A 26,776-nucleotide genomic window follows, 5' to 3' on the forward strand; every position below is an offset into this window, starting at 1 on the left:
ACCTCTTATTGGCTAGCTCTTACATATTGATCTAACCCATTTTTGATATTCTGTGTAGCCCCACGAGGTGGCTTACCAGGGAGTCTTAACCTGCATCTGTGTCCAGTGGGAGAATCATGGTGACTCCTGACTCGGCTTCTTTCTCTCAGCATTCTGTTCTGTTTACTCCACCCACCTAAGGGTTGGCCTATCAAATGGGCCTAGGCAGTTTCTTTATTAACCAATGAAAGCAACAGATAAATACAAGACCCACCTCTATCAGCACACCTTTAATCCCAGCACTTAGGAGGCAGAGGCAGGCAGATCTTTGTGAGTTCGAGGCCAGCCTGGTCTACAAGAGCTAGTTCCAGGACAGGCTCCAAAGCTACAGAGAAACCCTGTCTCGAAAAACCAAATTAAAAAAAAAAAAAAAAAAGAAAAAAGAAAGTAAGTAGACACACAGAGAGACAGCCTTGCCAGGAACCCCACTACACCCAATGCTGTACCTAATAACCAGAACCCAGTGATACCACTAGTTACTCAAAGTAACCAGGCATACAACTCTGAGCAGAAACCCAATGACACCCACTCGAGAGCGTATCAGCAGAGACCAAGGTAAAGAGTGCTGTATACATTAAAAAAAAATTAAAAGCAATAGTCATATACCAAAGACTATCTCTATCTAATATTAAATTACTATAACACATAGTCAATAACTAAGATGGGCGTGTGATTCAGTGGTGGGGCACTTCCCTGGCATACACAAGACACAGGCTTGATCCCCAGGGCCATAAAACACAAAAAAGGAGAAGAGGAAAAAAATACAAGTTGAGAAAAGCTACCAACTAAAAACATGGATATTATCATTATAGATTCTGCAGTATGACTATGGGGATACACAATGATATGTCAAGAAAAAAAAACAGAAACAAAGACTGGATAGTCAATTACCTATTCCTATAATTTTTGTCTTTCTATCAAATCAAAATTGTGCAAATGACCACAAGATCTAAAAGTGCAAGTCTTTCCCCTGGATCCGTCCACGCGCGGGTCAGTAATAAATGCAGCGGGTGCGATGAAACGGGACTGCTCTCATGTGGTCCCTGTGGTCGCGGGCATAGTCCCACAAGTGATAATCCAGAAGAATGGAGTTGATCTCACCCTGAGGCTTTTCACCCCGTTCTTTAAGAAGCTCCAGAAGAGAGTCCCGGATAAGCTCGACACACCAAATCGAGCAACCTCTAATTTCCACCTCTTGTTTGTCTCCATTTGAGAGCATATCTCCTGCAATAATTAAAAGAGAGGAAAAAAAATCATTTTATAAACCTCAGCATTAATGCAAGATTACAAGTTAAATTCACAGTGACAGAGGGTGTCTGCCTTGCTGGTCTCAGTCCTTCCAGGACCAAAGTTACACTCTGCACACACCAGTTCCTCAAGTAAACTTGTTAAATGAAGATATGGCAGCCCTAAATTTAAAGAAATCTTTTTTTCTTTTGAGAAAGGGTCCTACTATGTAGCTCTGGTTGGCCTGCAACTCACTATGTATGGCAGGCTGGTCTAGAACTCACAGAGATCTGTTTGCTTCTGTCTTCCAGTACTGGGACTAAGGTGTGCTCCATAGCACATGGTCAGGAGTAAGGCTTCTTACAACATGAATCAGAACTAAATGGTAGATACAGATGTGCCATCATAGGTCTCCTCCATGCAGGCGCTCCATACCAGAGCCATTTATCAAACTGTGTACACAGCCTCACATAGGGAGACCTGAGACCACACAGGAGTATAACTGTGTGCACGGCCTCACATAGGGAGACCTGAGACCACACAGGAGTATAACTGTGTGCACGGCCTCACATAAGGGAGGCCTGAGACCACACAGGAGTATAACTGTGTGCACGGCCTCACATAGGGAGACCTGAGACCACACAGGAGTATAACTGTGTGCACGGCCTCACATAAGGGAGACCTGAGACCACACAGGAGTATAACTGTGTATATGGCCTCACATAGGGAGACCTGAGACCACACAGGAGTATAACTGTGTATATGGCCTCACATAGGGAGACCTGAGACCACATAGGAGTATAACTGTGTGCACGGCCTCACATAAGGGAGGCCTGAGACCACACAGGAGTATAACTGTGTATATGGCCTCACATAAGGGAGGCCTGGGACCAGCACAGGAGTATAACTGTGTATATGGCCTCACATAAGGGAGGCCTGAGACCACACAGGAGTATAACTGTGTATATGGCCTCACATAAGGGAGGCCTGGGACCAGCACAGGAGTATAACTATGTGCACGGCCTCACATAAGGGAGGCCTGGGACCACACAGGAGTATAACTGTGTATATGGCCTCACATAGGGAGACCTGGGACCACACAGGAGTATGTTGGATAACAGCAATCCAACAGTTCTCTCTCAGCACGTGACTGTCCAAACTGGGGGACATGGAACAGAGTTCCAGAGAAGAGCTTGCTGACTTAGTTTTCCAGCCGGGCTGATAGCTCAGAGCCCATGTGCTAGAGGACCCTCCAGTGACAGACTCTAGGACGGAGTCTACGCTGGCTCTGCTCAGAGTCCGCTGATGGCAACATGATGGCCTATGGAAGCAGGAAGGCTCACAGCTTCACGGCTTTCTATGTCTCTCTTAGAAGCCAAATCATAAGCACAATGCTGAACCTAAAGCAACTACAGCATTTTCATGAACAAATTATCTTTGAATTAACTGTTTGATCTCAGCTGAAAAGGAAGGGGAAATGTGTCCAAATCGACACGTGGCCTGTAGGTCCAGTTTGGATTCCCCATTCTGCAGCGCTCCATCAGGATCAGCTACTGAACTGCTAAGAGCCTCCGATAGCCTAAGTGACTCCACTGGCCCTGTTCTTACAGTAAGAGGTGGCACTGACAGAAACAGCCGAGCCTAGGAGCAGAGCACCTTCTGCCATACTGAGGAGTGTCTACCAAGATCTGTGGATCATTCTTTAAACCAAATGAAACACTTTCTTGGATTTTTTGTTGTTGTTGTTTTCCAGTTTTGGAGTTTATTTAATCATCTTTTCAGAGTATTTTCTTTCTTTCTTTCTTTCTTTCTTTCTTTCTTTCTTTCTTTCTTTCTTTCTTTCTTTCTTTCTTTCTTTTTTGGTTTTTCGAGACAGGGTTTCTCTGTGGTTTTGGAGCCTGTCCTGGAACTAGCTCTTGTAGACCAGGCTGGTCTTGAACTCACAGAGATCCGCCTGCCTCTGCCTCCCAAGTGCTGGGATTAAAGGCGTGCGCCACCACCGCCCAGCTAGTATTTTCTATTCTAAAAAGAATAAACTATATTCTTCCCAAAGCTTCTGCAAGGTTCATTTAAGATTTCTTGGCCACCTTCTTTGACTCTTATTTCTGGCTTATTGTTTTAGAGATTCACCAAAAAGTAAGCTTGTTTTTCTGTTTTAACTTAACTCCTCTCTTCAAAAATATGATCAGGTCACCATCATCCCCCTCTAACAGAGCCTGCAGCATCTGTCTCCCTTCAGCTCATTTACTGTCATGGCTAGACTTTCGTGGTGCTTTTGATGACACAGCGGGATAAGCCTGAGCCGACTAGGAAATGGAGGCAGTCTGCTCGGACATCACTAAAGCCCCACTGGGTGCTGTTCCCGGGCTCTAGGCAGGGTACCCAAAGGCCAGCTGAGGGATGGGAAGCCTGGCAGGCTGCATCCAACCTCTAACTTTAAGTAACGCTGCTCTCTCTCCAACATCCTCGTTGCTTGGCCAGCAAAAGAATGCAGACTGATGGGGTTTCTTCCACCTCCTTTGCCTCATATGCTGGCACAAAATGTAAGCCTTTCTTTTCTGTTAATCAAACTTAACTCTCATTTGCTTAAACTGCCTAGTCAACGACGAGTGTAACCCCAAGGCAGAGGCCACCACCTCCTCAGAGCTCTAGATCAGATGGCTGCCCTCACCGACTGCAGCCTTGTCCAGAGGAGCCCAGCTATACAGAATCCAGACTCCTAGACCACAGAAACTGCAAGACAGTAAATGCTTCCTGTGTTACACAAGACATCCAGTAATGGGTTAAACTCTGTTCCCTGGAAAGATGACATTGGAGCGCTACCTTTTGCTACCTGTGCACATAACGTCATTTGAAAACAGGAATGGGCTAGACATGGTGGTGCATGTCTGCTGTCCTGGATACCTGGGAAGCTGTGGCAGAAGGCTGAGAATCTGAGGTCACCTGGGTTACGCATGAGACCTTGGCTCAAAACAGATCAGCTGAAGTTAGGTGAATGCCCACACACCTACACACATGCTTCTCTGTCATAAAACTTAAGGTATCTAATAATCAAGCACTTATTGGCTGTGAGCATTACAATTTAACAGCTTGTTACTTTTCAGTGAAAGCATGAAGACAGAAAGGACTGCTCCAGGCAGCACAGAGCCTGGTGAACTTTAGATGGATAATAACTCTGTTTACATTTATTTCATATGAGAAAATGATTCAATTATAAAAACTTGGTTTTAAAAATAAAGAAAAAGTAACAGAAACTCCTCTACCTGAGAGGTAAATTAGCATGAAAGTGGCAGTCATTTTCTTATAAAAAGAAGTCACGCTCACATGAACTTTTCAATGTACTCCGCCTATTCTAACAGTAAGATGCCCAGCCTTACTCTTCTGTAACTGTGCCCAAGCATGGCAATAGGTAAGCCCGGGAAAGAAAGCTCTCTCCAAATCCTGTGCATGCCACCTCTCTGATCCCACCTCCAACACAATGGAATTTACTCAGCTCAATCACCACACATTAATCACTGTACCTATTTCACACATCTCTATGTAACAAGTTTAGATTTCAGTTATCAAGCTCTGAAATTATAATGGCCAAGTAAACACAATTTTCAATAATGTCTACACTACACAGTGTAAACAAGAAAAGTCATTTTGTTTACATTTCAATTACCCTTGCATGTTTTATTCCTCTCTTTTCTTTCTGTTTGTTGTGTTTTTTGTTTTTTTGTTTGTTTGTTTTTGTTTTTGTTTTTTTGAGACACGGTTTCTCAGTGTATCCCTAGCTGCCCAAGAACTAACTCACTCTGTGGACTAGGTTGGTCTCCACTTCACAGAGATCTGCCTGCTTCTGCCTCCTGAGTGCTGGGATTAAAGGTGTGTGTATGTTACCATGCCCTGCTCAACATAGGCTCTCTCTCCCCTTGTAGCCCAAGCTGCTCTGGAACTCCCCACCCTCTGCTTCTGTCTCTTCAGTACAGGAAGCCACCACCCTGCCCAGCACATAGATCTCAAGCCAGTGCTCTGTTTTGTAAGCAAAGGAGAGTTGTTTGTAAACAAAACCAAACAGACTCAGCAACAAACCACAGAGTGGCAAACAAGGACAGAAGGCTGCAAACCTTTGCGAAGCTTCTCCAGCAACTTGTCGGAATATTTCAGGGCTCCAAGGTAAACGAGAATCTGCGGCAGTCTGTAGTCAGCAAACATGGTGATGCTGGAGATGTCCTCAAAACAGCCATCCCCCTTTCCTTCCAGTACACTCCATGTGTCTGCCACAAGGATCTGGGCTCGCTTGTAAAAGGCAATCCTTTTCCCCTGTGATTGGAGAATACTTATCACTGGGGCTTCTGAATTCTTACTGTATGCTATTTAAAGAAGGCATGTGACGAAGACAGAGAGAGACTGTCTACAACGGTCCTATTCTGTTGATAAGGATTTATAAATATAAACGTTTTACAGAAATAAAAGGACCTGACAACAAGATGGCTCAGCAAGCTAAGGTCTGCACTGCCAAGCCTGATGAGGTGAATTCAATTCCCGGGACCCGCATGGTTGTCCTCTGACCTCCACACTCACTGTGCAGTACAGCACACAACCGTGACCTGAGCACATAATAAACACAATCATGTAGTTTAGAAAAATTCTCGCCTGGTGTAGCAACATGTGTTTAACCCCAGTGCTTAAGAAGCAGAGGCACGCAAATCTCTGAGTTTTAGGGCAGCCTGGTCTACACAGCGTCCAGACCAGCAAGGGCTACACAGTAAGACCCTATCTCAAATCAAAGCAAAACAAAATTTTAAAGTATCTAATTAACACTCTCACTAAAACTTCTTTTTGTTTTCTGAGACAGGGTCTCACTATGTAGCTCTGGCTGTCCTGGAACTTGCTCTGTAGAGTTCCAGGCTGACCTCAAACTCACAGAGATCTGCCTGCCTCTGCCTCCTAAGTGCTGGGGTAAGGGTGTGCACTATTTTGGAGCCGGTCCTGGAGCTAGTGCTTGTAGACCAGGCTGGTCTCGAACTCACAGAGATCCGCCTGCCTCTGCCTCCCAAGTGCTCATTTTCTTTTCTTTTCTCCCTCCCTTCCCTCCCTCTCCAGTGCGAGGGATCAAACTCAGGGCTTCATGTGCAGAAGCTAAATACACTGAGCTATAGCCACCAACTGATAAGCACACTGAGCTATAGCCACCAACTGATAAACACACTGAGCTATAGGCACCAACTGATAAGCACACTGAGCTATAGGCACCAACTGATAAACACACTGAGCTATAGCTACCAACTGATAAGTACACTGAGCTATAGCCACCAACTGAGCTATATCCCTAACTCCAGTATATTCTTTTTTAAAAAAGATTTTATTCTTAATCATTTGCATATGTGCATGTGTAGGGGGTGGTATATGACACCTGTGTGGGTGCCTGCAGAAGCCAGAGGTGTCACATAGCCTGGAGTTGGAGTCACGAGTGTTGGTGAGCTGCGCAACACAGGTGCTGGGAGCCAAATGCTGGTCTGGAAGAGTGAGTGCTCTGGACCGCTGAGCCAACTCTCCAGTCTCTAGCACTCTCTCAATATTATTCATAAATATATGCCTGTGTACTATAATTCAGCTAGTTAGTATTCTTATATGTAGGCAGCATTGTTTTTTGAAAACATGCGAATCTGTAGTTGGGGGTGTGGCCCAGTGGTGAAGCACTGGTTCTGAGTTTACTTCCAAGCACAGTAGAAAAAAAGAGAATGCTCATCTAACTGGAGCGCAGTTCACACTAACCGTACATAAATAATGGAGGGTGAAGAAGATAATTACCTCTAGGCTACAGAAAGCACAGAGCTGATTTTTAAACCGTTTCCTTTCAAATCACACACTTAATTTAGAGATGAAGATGTAACTGAACAGGATCCAGCCAGGGCTGATCAGACTGGGCAATTAATAAAAGTCAGTATGGAGTCTACATAACAAAAGTGCCAATTCCATTTAAGCACAGAATAAGGTCGTGGGCATAACTTAACTCAAGGAGACTACGTAACAGACCAGCGTATGTCTTGGTGATTGTTTGTCTAGCATGCATAATGCCTGGAGACAGGAAGGTCAGCCAGGACATCAGATCACCTGGGTCTGGACTTCTACAGCCCTCTCCACCCTCAAGCCTCTCATAAAGCCCCTCCCCCAAATGCCTCTAATGTACAGACTACAAAAAATACTGATAATTAAAATCTATTCCTTGTCTTGATCCCTGTGGCTATAATCTCCGTGTTTTAAAGCAGCTCATAAAGCTGAAAATAATCCATAACTAGCTCTCAGAACATACAACTACCACCTCAGAATAACTGAATTAGCAAATACCATAAATAAATACAGTTTTGTGTATGACAAGATCACACGATAGCGCCCTGGCCAGCCTGGAACTCAGTCCTCTCATATGCCTTCCAAGAGTGGAGGCTGAATATGTGCACCACTACACGCCCTCTGGAATCAATTTAAGGACAAATCCCATAGAGAAAGTCCACAAGGGTTGGGAGTGTTGCTCAGAGATAGAGGACTTCCTCTGCATCCTGGAGGCCCTGATTTGACCCCAATACCACAAAAACATAGCAAAACAAAACACTGAAAGGACTGTTGAAGATGGCTTGCCACCAAGTCCAACCTCCTGACCGCCACAGTGGAAAAAAACCAACTCCTAGAAGTTGTCCTCTGACATCCACATGGGTGCCTCGGCACACATGCAGTGTACACACAGGCTTGGGTGTGTGCACATGCACACACACACACAAGTATAAAAACCAAAGTAAATTTTAAACAGCAAAAAAATGATACCTAAAAACACTCCAAAACACTCCGTCACAATGAGAAATAACCTATTATACAACCTTAAGGTTTACCTACTTTTATGAAATGAACAAATGTTCATTAGGACTTTGGGGTGGGAGGAGGTGGTTCCCTGTACCCACATGGTGGCTCACAGCTGTTCCCCAACCTGTCGCTTCTGAATTTTACAGGCACAAGGCACACACATGGCACACACAAGGCGCACACAAGGCACACGCATGGCACACACAAGGCTCACGCACGGCACACACATGGCGCACATATTCACAGGAAGCCAAAATATGAATGCATTAATACAAAAATCAGACATATCTAAAAACGGAAAGAAACTCGGGATGGGGGAGGGGATGTCATTGCTCTTCTGGGGCTGTGACAAAGCACAGCGGCCCAAGCAGTTTAGAAAAGGAAGAGTTTATCTGGGCTGACAGCTCCAGAGGGTGAGTCTGGGGGCAAGGGGCCTGGCCGTTGGCGCACACAGCACAGGAAGCTGACAGCTCACAGCTCATACACATAAAATAAATCAGAACAAAAGATATTCAGCGGCAAGGATTACAAAAGAATTTTACAAAAATGAAACCTAGGTGTGTAGTGGGAGCATAAAACGGTCATCATTTAAAAAGTACTTCCATTCAACTGTTTTGTATCCTAGAACAAATATTATAAAAGAACAGTGTGGAAGAAAGAAAATATATACCAAGCTTTTCAAGAAATGTTTTTTTCCTGGAGAAAAAATGTTATACATTCCACTCTGATTTTCATCCAGCTCTGTGAACTTTTTAAAGTACTAACCCTGCTTTCTTTTTTTTTTTTTTTTTTTGGTTTTTCGAGACAGGGTTTCTCTGTGGTTTTGGAGCCTGTCCTGGAACTAGCTCTCGTAGACCAGGCTGGTCTCGAACTCACAGAGATCCGCCTGCCTCTGCCTCCCGAGTGCTGGGATTAAAGGCGTGTGCCACCACCGCCCGGCTTAACCCTGCTTTCTTTAGCCTCAGGTGATGCCATTCTATTGAGGGTTGAAACATGTTAAAAACTGATTGGAAAACAAAAAGTGACGGGTGTGAAACGCAAATTTTGTTACTGCTTCTAGTCCAAGGTGAGCAAGCTTCAAATTTTTAGTGGCTAGCCTTAAAAAACAGCTCTGGCAAGAAAAGCATTAACTGGGAGTTAGTGCGCATTCTAAAATCCTCGGCTACAAACTCACCTCAAACTGCGCCTCGTCTCTGTAAGAAGGAAAATGTTCAACGACCAAGTGCATTAACCTCTGTGCACTCTTTTCACTTTTTTGGACACAATTAAGAAAAGAGCCGCCGAACTTCTCCAGCAGAATCTTCCCAGTTTCATTGAGAATCCGATGCCGCTCTTCTATTAAAGGCATGGGCACGGTGGTGTCTGAACGGAATATATCCCGAACTTGGTCGAGAGTCACGGTGGCATAGTAGGAGGCGCTGGTTACTGGTATCCCTTTAAAGACCGAATTCAGAGATGGAGAAGTTGCAAACAATATGGAATCAAATTCGTGTTAAAGAAGACGGAGTGCAGTGGTGCTGGCCTAATCTGAGCATTCGAGGTAGCAGGATGGGATCCCTGCGCATTTAAGGCCAGCGTAGTCTGAATTCTACACCGGTCAGGGCTACTCAGTGAGTCTTTCGGAGGACTAGGGTTCAATTCCCAGCACCCACATAGTGGTTCACGGCGTTCTGTAACTGCAGTCCAAGGGGATCGACGCCCTCTGTGGCCTCCGTGGGCACTGCATGCACGTGGTGCACAGATGTGCATGCAAAAACCAAACAGAAAAAGAAAAAACCCCAAAACAAAAATCATACAATGAAAAATAATTCTAGAATAAGTAACCAAATGAGAGCTCCAGAAGTGTATCAAAAGCGCACAAATAACCCCGCCCCTCGCTGTCGGCTTACTCAACCACTCAATGTGGCGCGTGTATTTTCCTTGCATAAAACGTTATATGATCTGTCCTTTTCTTCTTCAGGAGGCGTTTATTTTTCATTTGTTTTTCTGCGAGAGGGTCTTGCTCGCTATGAGACTGGCCTAAAACTACGTTGCTCAGGCTGGCCTAGAAACCATAGTGATGCTCCTGCTGTGGCCTGGAGTGCTGGGATTGCAGACAGGAACCACTATGCCCAACTTAAACCAACTTAAAGGAACTTTTCTTTTCTTTTTTTTTTTTTAAAGAAAACTGGCTTTGTCACCTCTGCTGATGGCCGGAGCGCTTCGGTCGGGCTTTTGCTCTAGGCAGAGGGAGGGACACCTCCGGACGCGCGCCAGGGGCAGCAGGCAACGAAGGGCCACACCCACCTTGGTCGAGCGCCCGGTTCACGGCGGCGCACAGGGCCCAGTAGCCGGTGTATGCTGTTCCTCCGTAGCGCACCTCACACTTGCGCTCCTCCTGCTCCGCCCAGAAGGAGAAGTTGAGCGAGTCCACCACGAAGACCCAGTCGAGCGCCGCCTCGTCGGCCCCGCGCGGGTTGAGCTCGTGCAGGGCCTTCCACTGCTCCACACGCCACGCCGAGGCAGCGGGCAGCAGCAGCTCGGCTGCCCTGCGCACGCCCTCGAGGTCCACGAGCACGTCACGACTGTTCTCGGCCACGAACCTCGCGGACTCGCGCGGCAACAGCGGCGCCTCCATGCTGCGTCTCCCTCGCCCCCGACGCCGCTGGGAGCCTCGGCAGCGGGCACGTCCTCGGGCCCACTTCCGGGTCGAAGTCCGGAAGTCGCCCGGGAGACTTCCGGCCGGCCTCCGGGGATCGCGCAGGTCGTGGGGCTCAAGTTGCTGCCCCGCGCCGCCTGGTGGTGAGATGGAGACAGACTTCGGCGGCCGCCAGCAAGCCGGCTCCCGGGCCGATCTGCACACCCCAGGCCTCCAACCCCAAGCTTCAGGATTAGTCGGAACATGGAGTAGACGAGAGAACAGTATTGTTAAACTTCATGTCTGGCCTTGTGCTCGACCCTGAATTTCCTGCATGTGGCAGGAGTGATAGTGACCCCGGTTTGCAAATGGGGGGGGGCACACTCAATGTCGAGGTTCCCCACCCTCAAGCAATAGCCAAGGCTGAAATTTATACCTTTGTTTGCCCATCAGACTTAATGGACAGTATGAACCAATCACAGACGCCAATCATTTTGGCCTTTAGGCTGTGATAGGGTAAGACAGTGCAAAAGTTCCTCTATCATGTATTCTTGCTGAGACAATTTCAGGTTTATCTAGAATCTGATCTTGATGGACAATCCCATAGACAATTACCCAACTCTCTATTCTAGGACCCAGACGTCAGCGAACTGCCTGATTGGGCGGAAGCCCCTCCAGTCAACTGCTTTTCTTAGATTTTGTTATAACTACTTGCTTCTTCAAAACTTCCCTACAACTGCTGAGCAAGGTGAAAGGACGTGGTTTCTGCCTTTAAAAAACTGGTGATTGGGCTCGGTGGTGGCGCACTAGGGAGGCAGAGGCAAGCAGATCTCTGTGAGTTTGAGGCCAGCCTGGTCTATACAGCAAGTTCCAGGACTGGTCCGAAAGCTACAGAGAAACCCTGTCTCAAAAAACAAAAGCAAAAACAAACAAAAAAACCACGGACCGACGGAGACACTCAGGACCACACCCAGGTCCCTGAATTCCCTGGGTGGTCCCTACTGGCTGGAATAAAGACTTTCAACTGACTATAAACTGTAAGTGGCCTTCTCTATTGGGGTTACTATTTTCGGTAATGATAGAGAAGAACTTAAATCGTTGAGAAGCCAGGTGTGGTGCCGGCACAAGCCTTTATTCTCAGAACTAGGGAGGCAGAGGCAGGTGGGTGTCTGTGTCTTCAAGGCCAGCCTGGTCTACACAGTGAGTTCCAGGACAGCCAGGGTTATGTAGAGACCTTATCTCTTTTTTTTTTTTTTTTTTTAAAGATTTTGTTTATTTATTATGTATACAATATTGTGCCCCCATGTATGCCTGCAGGTCAGAAGAGGGCGCCAGATCTCATTACAGATGGTTGTGAGCCACCATGTGGTTGCTGGGAATTGAACTCAGGTCCTCTGGAAGAACAGTCAGTGCTCTTAACCGCTGAGCCATCTCTCCAGCACCCGAGACCTTATCTCAAAAAGTAAAACAAAAAGAAACAGTTTAGCCGGGCGGTGGTGGCGCACACCTTTAATCCCAGCACTCAGGAGGCAGAGGCAGGCGGATCTCTGTGAGTTCGAGACCAGCCTGGTCTACAAGAGCTAGTTCCAGGACAGGCTCCAAAACCACAGAGAAACCTTGTCTCGAAAAAACAAAAAAGAAGAAGAAGAAAAAAAAGAAACAGTTTAACGGGAGGTGGAGATAGGATAACCAAAGTCATCTTTAGTTAGGAACCAAATTCAAGGGCATATATACATGCATTCATACTCCTCCCAAAGTGGTCAACTTTTCCCACCTAGGCAGCACCGTCTTCCAGTCTTACCACTGTCCACGAGAAGGGAAATAATATTACTTGAGTAAGCAGGAGGTGCAATCAAGCAACTTCCAAAATGTGCAACAAATGACAGAGACAACTGGCTACCCGGGCAATCACCCAAAGTCTTATTTGCACCTCAAGTAATATTATTTCCCTTCTCAAGTCTTCTTTGGGGTTGGAGACTAGATAGTTGTAGTTTCCTCTCATGACTTGGCCAAGTTATTTATATACAAGACTTAAACTCATTAGGATAATTACTGAAACATTTATGGCGTTTCTTGCTTGATACTGTTTATGCTGATTGTAATTCTAATTAAGTTTGAAGACTGTCTTACCATGCAGCAGGAGGTTCAGCTAGCCACTCACAATGGCACCTCCATTTTAGATGAGTCTTACCTGCCTCAATTAACCCAATCCAGATTACTCTCATAGCTAATCTTCCCTATCACACCTAGGAATATGCTACTAGTCCCTCGATATTCATTTACTTGTTGAGGATGACTTATTAATTTGCTTTGTTTCTTGTCTTGACAGGGTCTTATGCAGCCATGGCTGGTCTTGAACTCCTTCCTGTTCCAACCTCTCCTGTGCTGTGTGAATTTGCATTAAAACTTTGTTTTTCAAGGCTGGGTTTTTCTGTTGCTATTGGTTGTTCTGAAACTCCCTCTGTAGACCAGGCTGGCCTCAAAATCACAGCCTCTGCTTGCCAAGTGATAGGATGAAAGGAATGTGCCACCCCAACCCCCGACTTTTTAAATGGGACATTGAAATTACATTTTTGTTAATATCAATTTGAAATTTTTGTGTATTTTGACATGGGTGGGTACTCTGACCTTCTCTGCAAGTGGAGATTGAAGGACAACTTTGGGGTTCTGGAAATTGAACTCAGGACGCAAGGCTTATGTGACAAGTGCTGGTTGCCCCTGGATTTAATTAACCAGTACCCTTGGTGCTTTTGTTGGTTCTAATAATACAATGAGAAACATTGTAATATTGCTTTCCAAGAATTCTGCAGTACCACGAAGCTGGGCCAGGCTCGGTGTGGTGGTACAAGATCATAATCCCTATATTCAGGAGATTTAAGGACCACAGGTTGAAGGTCTGCCAGCAAGCCCATCTTAAAGCAAACAAAAAGAACACATTAAAAGTAGATTTGAGCTCATAGGTTAAAGGTACCAAATCTGACCAGTTCCAGTTAGGAAATCTAGTCTTCCGAATTGTTTGGGCCTCCACATATGCACGGCACACAAGCACACCCCCTCTTCACACAAATTGATTAATGTAGTAGAACTTTGGGATTTCATTGCTGAGTTTTTGGAAATCTTATTTCCAAATTTCCACAGGCACATAAGACTTTCAAAAAAGCATATTCTTGCCGGGCGGTGGTGGTGCACGCCTTTAATCCCCAGCACTCGGGAGGCAGAGGCAGGCGGATCTCTGTAAGTTCGAGGCCAGCCTGGTCTACAAAGGAGTTCCAGGAAAGGCTCCAAAGCTACAGAGAAACCCTGTCTCGAAAAACAAAAAAAACAAAAAAACCAAAAAAAACAAACAACAAAAAAAAAAAAAGCATATTCTTGGGCTGGAAAGATGGCTCAGAAGCTAAGAGCACTTGACTGCTTTTCCAGAGGTCCTGAGTTCAATTCCCAGCAACCACATGGTGGCTCACAACCATCTGTAATGAGATCTGGTGCCCTCTTCTGGCCTGCAGGCATACATGCCAGAACACTGTATACATAATAAATTTTTTTTTAAAGCATATTCTTGACTGGCTGGTAAAAATAGTTGTCGGTGAAAAATGATTGCTATACAACCATGAGTTAGGGTTCCCAAAACCCTACAGAAAGCCAGGCAGGAGCCTGGAAATCGTGCTAAGGAGGAAGAAAGTGAGTTGGTGAAAACCTTTGGGTCCCCACCCCGTGTGTAACCCCTTCAGGGAGACACATGCATACCAACCTCAAGAAATCTAATGCACCAGTTGCGCTCATGTATGTGTGTGTGTGTGTGTATATATTTTTACAAAGTTCAACTAACAAGACGCTAAAGCAGTTGACAACTGTTTCCTGACAATTTCGTATAGTATGTACCTATGTACCCTTTGGCTGGCTTAACCCTGTGACCCCTTTGTCCTGGGTTACAGGTATGTACAATCCTAGCTGACAGGGTACTCAAGATAGAACCAAAGGCCTCAAGCACGCCAACTTAAACACCCCTTTAGCCCTGCGGACATCCTAGTCCTTAAATCCCTAGGTAAAACATCTATCATGTCCAAATCAGTGTCACTTTCCAAGGGCATCAAGGTATTCATATATTTATGTTAAATTATGCTAAAAAGCAAACCTAAAAGAACATTTGTGTTCTATTGATGTTATGAAAGCACAGAAATGAAGGCTATTTCCCTCCAGTAGGACTAGCAATTTGGTACTGATTTTCCTCACGGGGGGCGGGGTATGGTGGTGGTGGTGGTTTGCTTTATCCCAAACCTTAAATTCACTTAAATGCCAAGACACGGTCTTGCCTAGGATGCAAATCTCAGGTTACTTCTTGCTGGTTTTGCAAAAGGATTCATTTAATTGTTCCCTAAACAAAACCATATATATGCCCTTCCACAAACTAAGCTAGTAACTCACTCTAAAAAGCCTTTGGCAAGCACTACTCAACGTGTGCTAGAAGACCCTGCCCATTTCCCATCTTTACCCCAACATTTTCACTTAAGCTATGACTTCACCTCAAATTTACTGGAGCTGAAAGCAAATTATTCTGATAGACAGAGCCAGCTATTACTTACTCTCTGCAGTTACCGAGCACTGAGTTCTAACTAGTATCAGCAGCTTCTCTGAAGAACTTGTTTTCTTGTGCCACCCTTAAGCACAATGTCTCTAGAACATTTCACACACACAAAAACCCCCACGTAATTTAAGATTACTGTATTTCCTTACAAGAGGAACACTTCAATAAACTTTGTATGTATCAGTCAACCCCCTTTCAAATTGGGCACACATCAAAACTAACATCATGGAAGTTTATTTAAGATGTGGATTTTGAACTACCAATACAGATGCCAAGTCTACACAAAACATCCACAGGAACTTTTTCCATTTTTTGAATCGGTCACAAACATTTCCTACATAATTCAACACACAGAGAAATGGTACATCCTTTTTCTTTCATTGTGCATACAATGGAAAAAACAAGTATATATATATTTTTTTACAAAGTTCAACAAGACACTAAAGCGGTTGACAATTTGTCTATAGGTGAGAAATTATCTAACAAAAATAACCAGGATTTACTCAGCATCAGCCACTTCTATAACCAAGTGTTACTCTGATTAATAAAGCTCACTGCCCATTAGGCTTCTGGCATATACTTAGGATGGTTAATTCTTGTAATATTGTTTCCCACCTTAGTTCTCCCCATTAACATAGAAAACTGCTGAAAAGTAGTGGCAAACATTTGCAAAAACAAACAAAATTCCAAGCTTATTATAAGCATGAATATGTGATGGAAATTTATCAAGCCACATCTTCCCAACCATTAAGAAAATCACCCAAACTGAAATTGACAATGTGTTTTGCCTATGTCCAAGACGTGCACTTATATCCAACAGAGGAGCTGAAAATCAAACTTAGTGTTTAGTTTAGGGGTGGGCTGGAAAGTTCAACCACCATTTGAAAATTGCCTTAAAAAAACAAAAAAGACCACCAAAAATAGATTCACTAAATTTATTTTAAAAATCATAAAACGTTTCTTACAAAAGAGCATTACATTCTGCACACTGCTCTGAACAAATGCCGGGGACACGTGGACTATTACTTTCCTCCCCGTCCCCCCCCCAATGTTACAGTGACCACAAAGCAAGGTGTTCACAATAATTACACGGGGGGAAATTTTTTAAAACCACCAACAATAAAGAAAAATTAAATTCACTCACTCTGCTGCGGTTTCAAATTTTTAATGTTTGTTTTTGCATGCCCTCCCCCCAACCCTGTAAGTAACTAAAACATTATACATCTTGTCAACACTACACCTCAAATGCAGAACACCTATGAAGCAGAGGAATGTTGGCTTTTTAAACAGAAGCAGATAAAAAAAAAGATGCAGGACTCCTTCAGTTCTTCACTAGTCTTAGAAAAACTTTCCAGAATACTGCTTCACACTATAAAAAAGAAAAAATATCTTGCATTAGAATCCTTCAACATCTGCATACTGCTTCACACTATAAAAGAAAAGAAAAAAAAGTACGAATTAGAATTTTTGTTCGAAACATCTTAATCAACATTAAGACAATTTCAATGCTAAATTAAAATGATAAACACGTCCATTACATCTAGAAGAACTTTAAAGAGCACTAGCAACTCTAAGTTAAAGCAATGTTAACTCAAGAAATGTTAGACAGTAGTGCAGAGTAAGAAGATGAGACTAGAAGCTGTTAATCCTTGGTAGAAAGGACAAGGCATGCGAGGCAGGTGTGAAATGCTGCGATTTCCAGCACCATCATGTCCTGCAGAGGTGGCCTGTGCCATATGGCAGACTGTGATTTGTTGTCGTTTTAGTTAGCTAAGAACAACAAAATCACTAGTCTTCCACACAGAACTAGGCCAACATCCAATGACTCTTCTACATTTTCTACAGGCTCTGTATAATTTATTACAAGTGGTGGTTTTGGCAGCAGTTTTCACCAGAGAAATGAGAAGTTTGCTTGGTTAGGGCTTCTTCCAGCAAGATTAGTATTGAATGTCTTCATTTTTAGTAAGAAAACAGAAGAAAATCAAGGCAGAGCTATTAAGATGTTTAAGAAGTTAGATTCCCCAAGTGACGGAAACACCATGGTTTCTAAAGAAAAATCAATTGGGAAGAAGAGCTCTTTAAAAGGTTTTAGTGTGCATATGCTAACACAAACAGAAGCTCAGACTGACCTGTTCTGCAGCAAATACTGTGCATTCTGTATCTGGTCCTGTGTTCCTGTGATGGTAATAATCCGATCTTCAGATCCTTCCAAAGGCTCATCAATTTTGATTGATGCTCCTGACTCATGACGGATTTGTTTAATCCGCTGACCACCTTTGCCAATAATAGATCCAGCCAACTGAAAAGATATTTAAATACAAGCTTAATGTCAACTTAATCCCTTATCAATGATCAAGAGGAGCAACTTTAAAGAATGGCAGTCTTAAATTTCTGAACTATATTTTGGATTATGTTATAATTTAACATTTCCTTAACAAACTAATAAGGAATCTAAAACCACCTATATTAATGGCACCATCTGCTGTTAGATTTAACATACTTCCATAAATCCTAAACAGTACCTCAATCATAAATTGAAAAGTCTTTGCTAAATTTAGAGAAGCAGCAATCATAACAAAAAAAAAATAATGAAAGCTCCCTGAATTAAAAATACTTACATCTTTGGGAATAGTTACTTGTGTGGTAATAATAGGTCCGCCAAGATCACCATATGAGCCACGACCCCCTGCATAGGAATAATCTGATTTAAATAATGAGCAGTAAGTTCTTAGAAAAATAAGTATAAAACAATGTCTGATTTCACAAAGAAACTTACCATATCCAGAACCACCCTAAAAACAAAGAAAAATAAAATTACTTATTTCAATATTCCTAAAACAAAACAAAGCCCAAAAAGCCAACAAAACCCAGAGCTTAGGGAAAAAAACCAATAACTCCCCCCATATCAACCCACACCCACGCTATTCCAGTAAGCAAACTAAAGATTTAAATGCACAGATTTCTAAGAAGGTAGAAATTATCAGGGAGCAGGGACATGAACCATTTCTAATAGGCAAATTATATTGCTGGTAATTACATTAACGTTATTAATACTCAACCTGTGGTTCATAAGCCATCTGCCATTCTGATGGACTCCATGTGTCAATTGCAGAGTCCCAAGTTTCATCAGCACTGAACCCAACCTGTATTACACACAGAAATATCAAACTATTTAGATGGCTGTACAATCTTGCACAGAATATTTGATTAAAAGGTCTCTTACAACACATACATACCCCCTTATAAATCAAAATTCTTACCATGCCATCATAGCGGTCTCCAGGCCTTCCTCTTCTGTCGTAAGCCATTAGATCTCTGTAAGCATAACATGTGTTGTGATACTTTTAGCCTCGCACCAAGACAACCCCATTACCGCAGCCTCTTTTAATGTTGCTGTTTGGCTAAAACTTACCCCCCTCTGGGAGGTGGTGGTGGAGGAAGAGGAAGATTCCGAGCTCTGCTGCCACCCCGGCCACCACGACCAGGAGGTGGTGGTGGAGGTCCTCGACGAGGGCTCATATCATCATAATCTCTTCTAGAGGGAGGTATGGGACGCCCACCCCGACCAGGAGGCATTCTGTCAAAACCACCTCTTCCCCGCATGGGAAATCCCACAGGACGTCCACGGCGGTCATCAAACATCATTGTAAAACCACCATAATCATAGGTTTCATCATAAAAGTTGGGATCATAAGGCTGTGCACGTCCTTTGATGGGAGACTAAAAACAGAAACAAAGCACTTTAAAGACTGAAGAGCCTTGGTCTTATCAACCCATTCCAATTATTAATAATTATTAATTAACCAGCCTCAAAAGGTAATAGAGGCAGAGATAGGAAAAGGCAATGACAGAAAGGATTTCAAAATTACTAAGACCATTACCCCAGATATGTCTGAAAGAAGCAGGCAATACAGAACTATATGTAAGGACCTTTGCATAAAGGACCAAAGGCTCTGTATTAAAGCTGGCAACATAAACTCCCACGGAAATGCCAAAATTAAATACTGCTAGTGTGATAAACTGAATGCAAACAGAATCTCCCAACAATACCTCAGATATAAGGTCAAGGATGATCTTGATGCACTCTACAACCCTATCAGGCTTTCCTCCAATAAGAACAACTCTGTCAGTAGAGTGAGGGCAGCATTCCTGGAAAAGCTTGATTGTTGTCTGAGTGTTCTGTAACACATTCACAGAAAGAAAACTCATCAGAGGAAGTTAACACATTAAACAACATCCAGGCTCCCTACTTCAGACATATGAACCCAATGATTCCCATAAAAAAATGTGGTCAAACATACAGCGGCCTAGAAATGATACAACAAGTTGAACAAAACAACTTAGGTCTTAAAGTAACAAAACTAAGTAAATAGAGATGGGGTTATCTATCATTGGGAATAGCGCAAAGAACCAACTCTGCATAAAAAATTATGAAATCCAGCAAGGAACAAAACAGAACAAAATAATGCCTTACTTCTCGAAGTTCTTTAATTTTAGCACCTTTGACACCAATAATTCCTCCTGCCAGACTTTGATGAATCAACAGTCTCAACTCGCAGTCAAAGTCACTTCCTTTATAGTGTTGGTACTGTGGAGGGGGAAATACACAATTTTACTCTCTTATAACTCTCTTCCCGACACACTATCAGCTTATGTTTAAGCACAACATAATGCACTGCTGCAGTAAGCAACCTGAATTTATATCTCAATAACTTTACCAGTTATGTGCTTATTATCCTCAATAGCCAGGCCCAAAAAGGACAATCTGCACCACCTTAAAAAACTATTTTATTTTCAGGTCCTGCAACACCATACCCACACTGCAGCCATTTAGCATGTCGCTGTTACCACAAAATTATTAACATTCAAATAACACCATAATAAAAATGACTGCAAAGCACTTTGCAAATGTAGTTAATTCCCACTGCAGCATGGAGCAGGGTCAACAGTGAGTTGTAAGACCATTCATATATCATATTTTTAAGCCTTTTTCTATAGAGATGGGAAAAGCACACTATGTTAAAAATAAATCGATCCTATGGGCCAGGCTCCATACTTCAGTGGGGTTCAATGGCACTATGACATACATTTAAGCATTCCACAGCATCAGATTCGAGCGGGAGCTGGCTGGTTGCAGTGGGTGATGGCAACTGCAGGCCCTGAAAGTAGAAAAATAAGAATAATAGGTTAAGTGTCTAGCGTGATCAGGCTATTGTCGCATATATTGGTAAAGCTACTACAACATATATTAAAATATATTACTAATCCAGAAAACAACTTATTTAACAGTAAAATCTTTTCTCCATGTATACCTAGTAAATAAATGTTCAGACCCTTAATGCCAATATTAATATAGAAAGTGAGCCATACCCATGGGTTCATTGCTTCCTATCTACAGAAGAGCTACGACAAGTTCCTGTAGCTAAAACTTCCTTAGATGGGACTATAACCCCGCAACCGAACTGTACACAAACCCTTTCTCCCAATTAAAAAAAAAAAAACCCAACAACAAAAAAACCTGCCCTTTATTTTTCAACATTGTCAGTTTAAGAAAACAGACCCTAAAATCAAGGCCTTTAAATCATAATACATGACCACAGATATTTACTATTCCAGGAGTGGCCAGCCTGAATTTTAAAGACAAATAGAGAACGTTATATACTATGAATGATTTTGCTGCTACAGAACTGTTCAGTTTCTCTCCAGTCCCTCAAACACCGACCCTCAACTTTCCCAACATCTTTTTATTATAACAAAAGAAACCTACCTCTTCCAAGGTAGGGATGATTTTCTTCAGAATTTCTCCAATTGTTTCAATATCAGCACTGATACTCAGTATGCTGCCAAATATCAAATACCACATAATACAAAAAGGTGGAAAAGAAAAATGAGTTTTGTCATCAGCAGTTTTGTCATCTTTTAGAGAAGTAACATCACATTTACTTAATAGTCCCCATTTAAAGTAACCTATTTATGAATTTTGTACATGCATTTTATTTTATGCCCAATACAGACATAACATTATTAGAAGACTTCGAGAGAGAAAGACAGAGAGAATGGGCTGCTGGAAGGGCTCAGATTAAGTGGCAATAATCGACCAGAATTGAAGCAGAGTTGAATTCTCATGTTCCCCGCCACCAAGTTAAGGACAACCTCGCTGTTAAATTGGTAATACTGGCACACCTTCTCTTGGGTAAAGTGGGGGAATATGCAAGTGGTGAACATTGTATCTGGAGTAAGGTTATGGATACCAGTTAGAAATTAGACTACTAATGGGCTCTGCAAGAAAACAAATACAAATGCAAGACAAAACAGACAATACAAATGAGAAGTGAAGGAAAGTGAACCAGTTAGCGTTTCATCAGAAAACATTATGAACAGACAATGTTGGGAAGCAAGGTGGGCCACAAAGACAGAGCGAGAGACTATTTGGGTAACAGTTTGATTTACAATGCAGCAAATATGCAACACTTGAAGCTGTGCTCCTTCCATCGAAATAAAATTAGTGGATCGTTTGGGTGGGCAACTCACGGTAAAAGTTCAGTGACAAAAGGACTTAATGGGGAAAATAAGACAGAAACTTGAAAAACAATACACCGTCTAAAGGGGATACTATTTAATTATATAAAAGGCAGGTAATAAAATACATTTCTCTCTTTCTAATCAGGCAGTGAGGCATAAACTGTTGGGACATACCGCTCGGGGCCACTGCTGTCTGGGACTGAAACACTGGCATTGTACTGCATTGGTCATTGGCGTTCGTGGATGTTGGCATTGGGCATGGGCATTCAATCAGAAGTTGTCAAGTATTGTACCCGTTTGGCAACGAGCACATTTTTGGGCATAGCCAACCAGGGTTTTCACATGGGCGTTCAGGGGCGGATGGGCCAACGTCATGGTGGGCAACGCAGGGGTAAGTCGATCCAGTACATGGGCAACGGAGATATATGGCCAAAAAAACAAGGAGAGGGAAAAGGGGGAAAAGCAATAAATTTTAATTTAATACAAACTATACTCATACTCTCAATTAATGAAACAAGCTTAAGTTGTTCTGAAGACTAACACAATAATGGACTTCTCTATACCTGACTGTGGCTTAACATTTAAGGACCTTAAATTGATGGTTCTAGTTTTGTTTTTGTTTTTTTAAAAAATGTTTCAGTAGCAGGCTGGCTCGTGAGGGTAGACACAAAACCTGTCATGACTCAAAAGTTTACTGAAATTCTTGAGGAAAATGGGGGAAATAACCCAGATAATTATACAGAACATCTGGATTAAGAGGAGAAAGAGGTTCAAAGACAAAACAAAAATTCCCACACCAAACCCCCAACTAGTAAGACTGTTTTGGTTTCATGAGGTGTCAAACACAATCCTGTATCTCAAAAGCAGGTTTATAAAAATTAAAACAAAATTTAAAGTTTATAGCAATAAAGAGAAACATGAAGATCTGTTACCGAGAGAAATGAAATACTGTTAGGTACTCCACACAGCTATTCGCCTCTATTTTACTAAGGAAATTTTGATGTAATCAAGGTCTAGAAATACACACACACTTCCGGTGCTGCCAACATTTAATGTGTCTAATCACAAGAGTCAACCCACTATAAATTATGAAGACTCAAATTATAGGCAGATAGCTCGACTGGCAAGATTATTCTTTATTCATGTTTAAAAAAAATCAGGTAACATTAGCTCTATGTTGCAAGCTGTGGAACAGATAGTCTTTTTTAAAAGAAAATAAAAATTGTTTTAATCAGCCATCCACAATGGCGTTGAGTAATACAGATCCCCTCTATCACACACACACACAAGAGGAATGATGCAATTAAGGGTTTTCACACGTCGTCTCTATTTCTAATTAAGATGTTTTGTCTTATTTGAAGAGAACTAATTTGAAGGGCCTTCCCATAAAATGAAAAGATTTAATTATGTATGTTCCACCATCAGAGCTTTTAAAAAGAGTAGAAATTCTCTACACGACCATTAATTATTACAAATGGTTGTAGCTACAGTGACTTCTAAGATGTGATCCTTTAAAATTCTAGAAACAGACAACGAATTTGTTTGTTTAGTAGTTTAATACTTACGTCTGTACGCAGAGCCTTAATGTTCTTGCCTCCTTTCCCAATCACTGCACCAGCATTCTGAAAGACAAAAAAATTACTGTGCATTTCCATAAAATTAGTGTTCCTACCTGTATTTTTAAACTTTAACAACCAAGTCTGCACACAACGGGGAATCTACTTAAGAGTGAAGGGAAACCAAGATTCGATTCCATTTACTGAGCATGAGATATTTTACAATACATCTCTGGAATATTTATAACACCAAACATGAATGTGAAGTTCCTAGAAAGTACAGAATACTTTTACCAGTGCTATCTTGTGAAAACCAGAAAAATCTATTCAGCAAATACTTTTATACTGTGTAACTTGAGAAAGTTATAAGGTAACCAAAATCAAACTAGTTCCCCAGGGAAATAAAACTTTCAATGCCCAGAGTCCTGCTCACTCTTCAAAGCCATCTGTGGCGACCCTGTAATAAGGCTTTCACACACACCTTCAGAACTCGCACTACCCAGAGTTCACAAGTCTGCTTATAAAGAGCCAAACCAACTAACTCATGGTTAGTGTCCATCTGTTCTGCCACCAATCAAGGGCAGAGGACAGATGGATAGAGCTAAAGCCAGCCTCACCAATGAAATCTTTCAAACTTTCATTCAATGTGGAAAGTTCTAAAAGTGTTTCTGGGATTCAAATTAGGGCTTAGAATAAAATATTGTAATTTTAAGGACAAAATTTAAATATCCAAAATTCAAAAAATTGTATTTGTACCTTGCTCTGAAGCAAAATGCGCAGTTCAACCATCTCATCAGTATTTCTAGATCTTTTAAAGGCTTGCTCCTCTTCCATATCTTCTGCAGGGCGTTTACCTAGAAATTAAGTTCATATTTTGAATTAGAAATATCCTCAAGTAAATGAATTTTAAAATACACTTATAAAGTCCCTGCTGTTTTCTTGGTCTTTCCCCTTTGCAACAAAGATCATAACAAATACTTCAAAGGATTACAATTTGTATGAAAACAATTTGTACTGTTACCTGTGCAAGACAGGGCTAATTCTTGTTCATAAAAACCAAGATTTAACAGAATCTCAAAACTACAGAATTTTATAGTTAACAGGTAACCACAGCACACACACAAAGCTATTGTCATAATGAAACTAACAATATATTCATAAATTGCTTATAAATTAAAATATCTCACCAAATTCACCATTGGTTTCAGTGTTGGGGAAGGTTTCTTCTGGCTGCTCGGTCTCCATTTTCTTGAATTAAATGGATACACCAACCTGTAGAAAAATAAAGAAGCTAGTACATTTGGCTTATTGGAAAAAGCAAACACTGTTTTGCTTAAAATCTTTAAAAGGGACCATGCTTCCAGAACACACACACACAGCTTTGCAGCGCTGTACTGACACCCCAGAGCTGCAGCAGCCTATAAAAACCAACACAAATCAACTGTGTTTTTCCTTTTACTATTCAATACTAATATTGGGTCGCAAGTCTGATTTGAGGAAGTGAGCTGTTCCTTCCTACTCTAAAAAATTCAGGCGAGGAACAAGTGTGGTGGATTGCTTTTGGACTGTCTCAATAAAACACAACAGATCAACTCACTACCATGAAATGAAGGATTTCCCCCAAGGAATTCAGTAATCGCGTCCTCAACAACTTACTTCACATCATTACAACTGGAAAGTCAACTGCCCTAAGATTTTGTTCACAAAACTAATTCTGGGAAAGACTGCACCGTAGCACAAAATTAGTGTTATTTTAAGAGCAGTAAGTAACTGAAATTATTGTGGCTGTTTGCGAATGTCAACACCATTTCAATAACATTTGCCAAGTTTACAAATATAACGGCAAATACAAGCTGCTTTTAACGTCCACAGGGAGCAATCTAAAGCCCTGACCAGACTCAAACCAGCGCCATTCTCCAGCAAAGCCAGCGGAGCCTTCAACCACCACCATTCACTACGATTGTAAACGGTGCTTTAAAGAGGCTACAATTCCCCACAATTTCACCTCTAATACAGCTCAGCCAAAGCGACACAATTGGTCCGGTCCTCTCGTGGCCGTACCAAGCGAACGGCCAGCACAACAAAGCTGAGGCCGAATCCCACTTACGCCTCCTCCACCCCCGAGCGCTGGCTGCTAGCGTCGCTAAGGGCGGCCTCGGGGACCCGCCGCTCGGCTCGCTCTGTAGTCACGACGGCAAATGGATGCAGGCGCGGACGACAGCAGGGTCGACCGAGAGTCGAGCCCACGTCCCCGAAAGCCGCTCGCTCGAGCGGGATCGACCGCGCGGAAGCTCGCGCCGTCCCCCTGCCCACGGTCCGCCCCGGCCCTCCCCTCCCGGGCTCGGCCGGTGGCCTAGCGGAGCAGCGCCCGCCTCCCTCCCTCTCTCCTCACCCGGATCCGACAGGAAATGGCGGCCCGCGTAATGGCGACTACGTGCGACTAGGCGGCGCCGCGCGCGCGAGACCCCCTCCCCCACCCACCCAGCACGCGGGCCCGCGAGCTCGGCCCCCGCACCTCCCCCCACCGCCCGCCCGCTCGCCCGAGACAAAGCGGCGGCTCCCGTTCCATCGGGGTCCCGGCCGAGGAGGGACTCCCGCATCCCCGCGCCGCTCCCACCCCAGGCGCCCCTCGGCTCCGACCCCCGGGCCTCAGCTCACGAGCTCCCCAGAGTCTCCGGCGGCAGCAGCAGCGGCGCGCACGCCAACTGCAGAGGCACGCTCGGGGAAATGGCGGCCGTGGGGGAGGGGACCCCGGGCAACGTTCCCCGGAGGGCGGGCGACCGAGCGCCGGCCCGAGCCCTTCCAGACAGCCGCGCCGCAGCTCCGGCCCCGCTCCCCGCCGCGCGCGCCGCTCGCCCGGCCCCCGGGGCTCACCGCGCCGAGTCCGCCGTTGCCTCCCGGCCGCCACACCGCGCCGCCTCCGACGGTCGGTCCCTGCTCCAGACAGAGGCCGAGGACCCACCCCCTCCCTCCTCGGCGCCGCGCCCCATTGGCTTCCCGGGCGTCGGCGGTGGCGCGAGCGCGAGGCGATTGGCCCCCGGCCGCGTCAATGACGGCGCCCAGAACCCCGCCTCCCGCCGGCGACTCCCTTCGGGCTGGCAGGCCGCGGGGCCTGGGACAACCCACCCGGGCTGGGACTCCCGCCCGAGCCTCCCGCCATCCCGCGGCGCCCGCCCGTTCCCCGGACCCGCCGCTTTCCCAAGGCCCCGTCCCCTCCGACACCTACGTGAGGGGCCGCAGGCGAGCGGGAGGCGAGCACGACGGCGACGTCCGTGCAGCGGAGGCACAGAGGATAATGGCGTCTGCAGCGCTGTCGCCCAGAGCGCCCTCCTCCTCTCTCGTTCGCGCACTCTGTCGCGAGGGGGAGAGGGAGGGGGGAACGGCGCTCTCGCG

General features: G+C 44.0%; 2 protein-coding genes across 6 annotated transcripts; both read right to left on the reverse strand.

The window, feature by feature from the left end:
* Window positions 1–254: 254 nt before the first annotated feature.
* On the reverse strand, window positions 255–10,782 carry Qng1 (Q-nucleotide N-glycosylase 1). Its single transcript, XM_057788106.1, has 4 exons — window positions 10,393–10,782; window positions 9,281–9,540; window positions 5,376–5,571; window positions 255–1,263 (listed from the first exon to the last, which is right to left on the reverse strand). The coding sequence occupies exons 1-4, from the start codon at window positions 10,721–10,723 to the stop codon at window positions 1,031–1,033; spliced, it is 1,020 nt and encodes a 339-aa protein (XP_057644089.1). The 5' UTR covers window positions 10,724–10,782; the 3' UTR covers window positions 255–1,030.
* A 5,443-nt stretch (window positions 10,783–16,225) lies between these two features.
* On the reverse strand, window positions 16,226–26,747 carry Hnrnpk (heterogeneous nuclear ribonucleoprotein K). 5 transcript variants are annotated; one of them, XM_057787541.1, is made up of 16 exons: window positions 26,610–26,747; window positions 24,571–24,655; window positions 24,140–24,237; window positions 23,393–23,449; window positions 22,002–22,045; window positions 21,073–21,145; window positions 20,393–20,464; window positions 19,780–19,893; window positions 19,356–19,484; window positions 18,718–19,025; window positions 18,566–18,620; window positions 18,365–18,448; window positions 18,082–18,097; window positions 17,924–18,006; window positions 17,435–17,604; window positions 16,226–16,734 (listed from the first exon to the last, which is right to left on the reverse strand). In XM_057787541.1, the coding sequence occupies exons 2-16, from the start codon at window positions 24,626–24,628 to the stop codon at window positions 16,701–16,703; spliced, it is 1,395 nt and encodes a 464-aa protein (XP_057643524.1). In that variant the 5' UTR covers window positions 24,629–24,655; window positions 26,610–26,747; the 3' UTR covers window positions 16,226–16,700. The 5 variants fall into 5 exon arrangements, with proteins under 5 accessions (XP_057643524.1, XP_057643525.1, XP_057643523.1 ...); XM_057787542.1 differs by lacking the exon at window positions 26,610–26,747 and adding an exon at window positions 26,258–26,365 and having other exon boundaries at window positions 16,226–16,674; XM_057787540.1 differs by lacking the exon at window positions 26,610–26,747 and adding an exon at window positions 26,258–26,365.
* Between the last annotated feature and the right edge of the window lie 29 nt (window positions 26,748–26,776).

This window comes from Chionomys nivalis, chromosome 13, assembly GCF_950005125.1.
Source record: "Chionomys nivalis chromosome 13, mChiNiv1.1, whole genome shotgun sequence".
NCBI lineage: Eukaryota > Metazoa > Chordata > Mammalia > Rodentia > Cricetidae > Chionomys > Chionomys nivalis.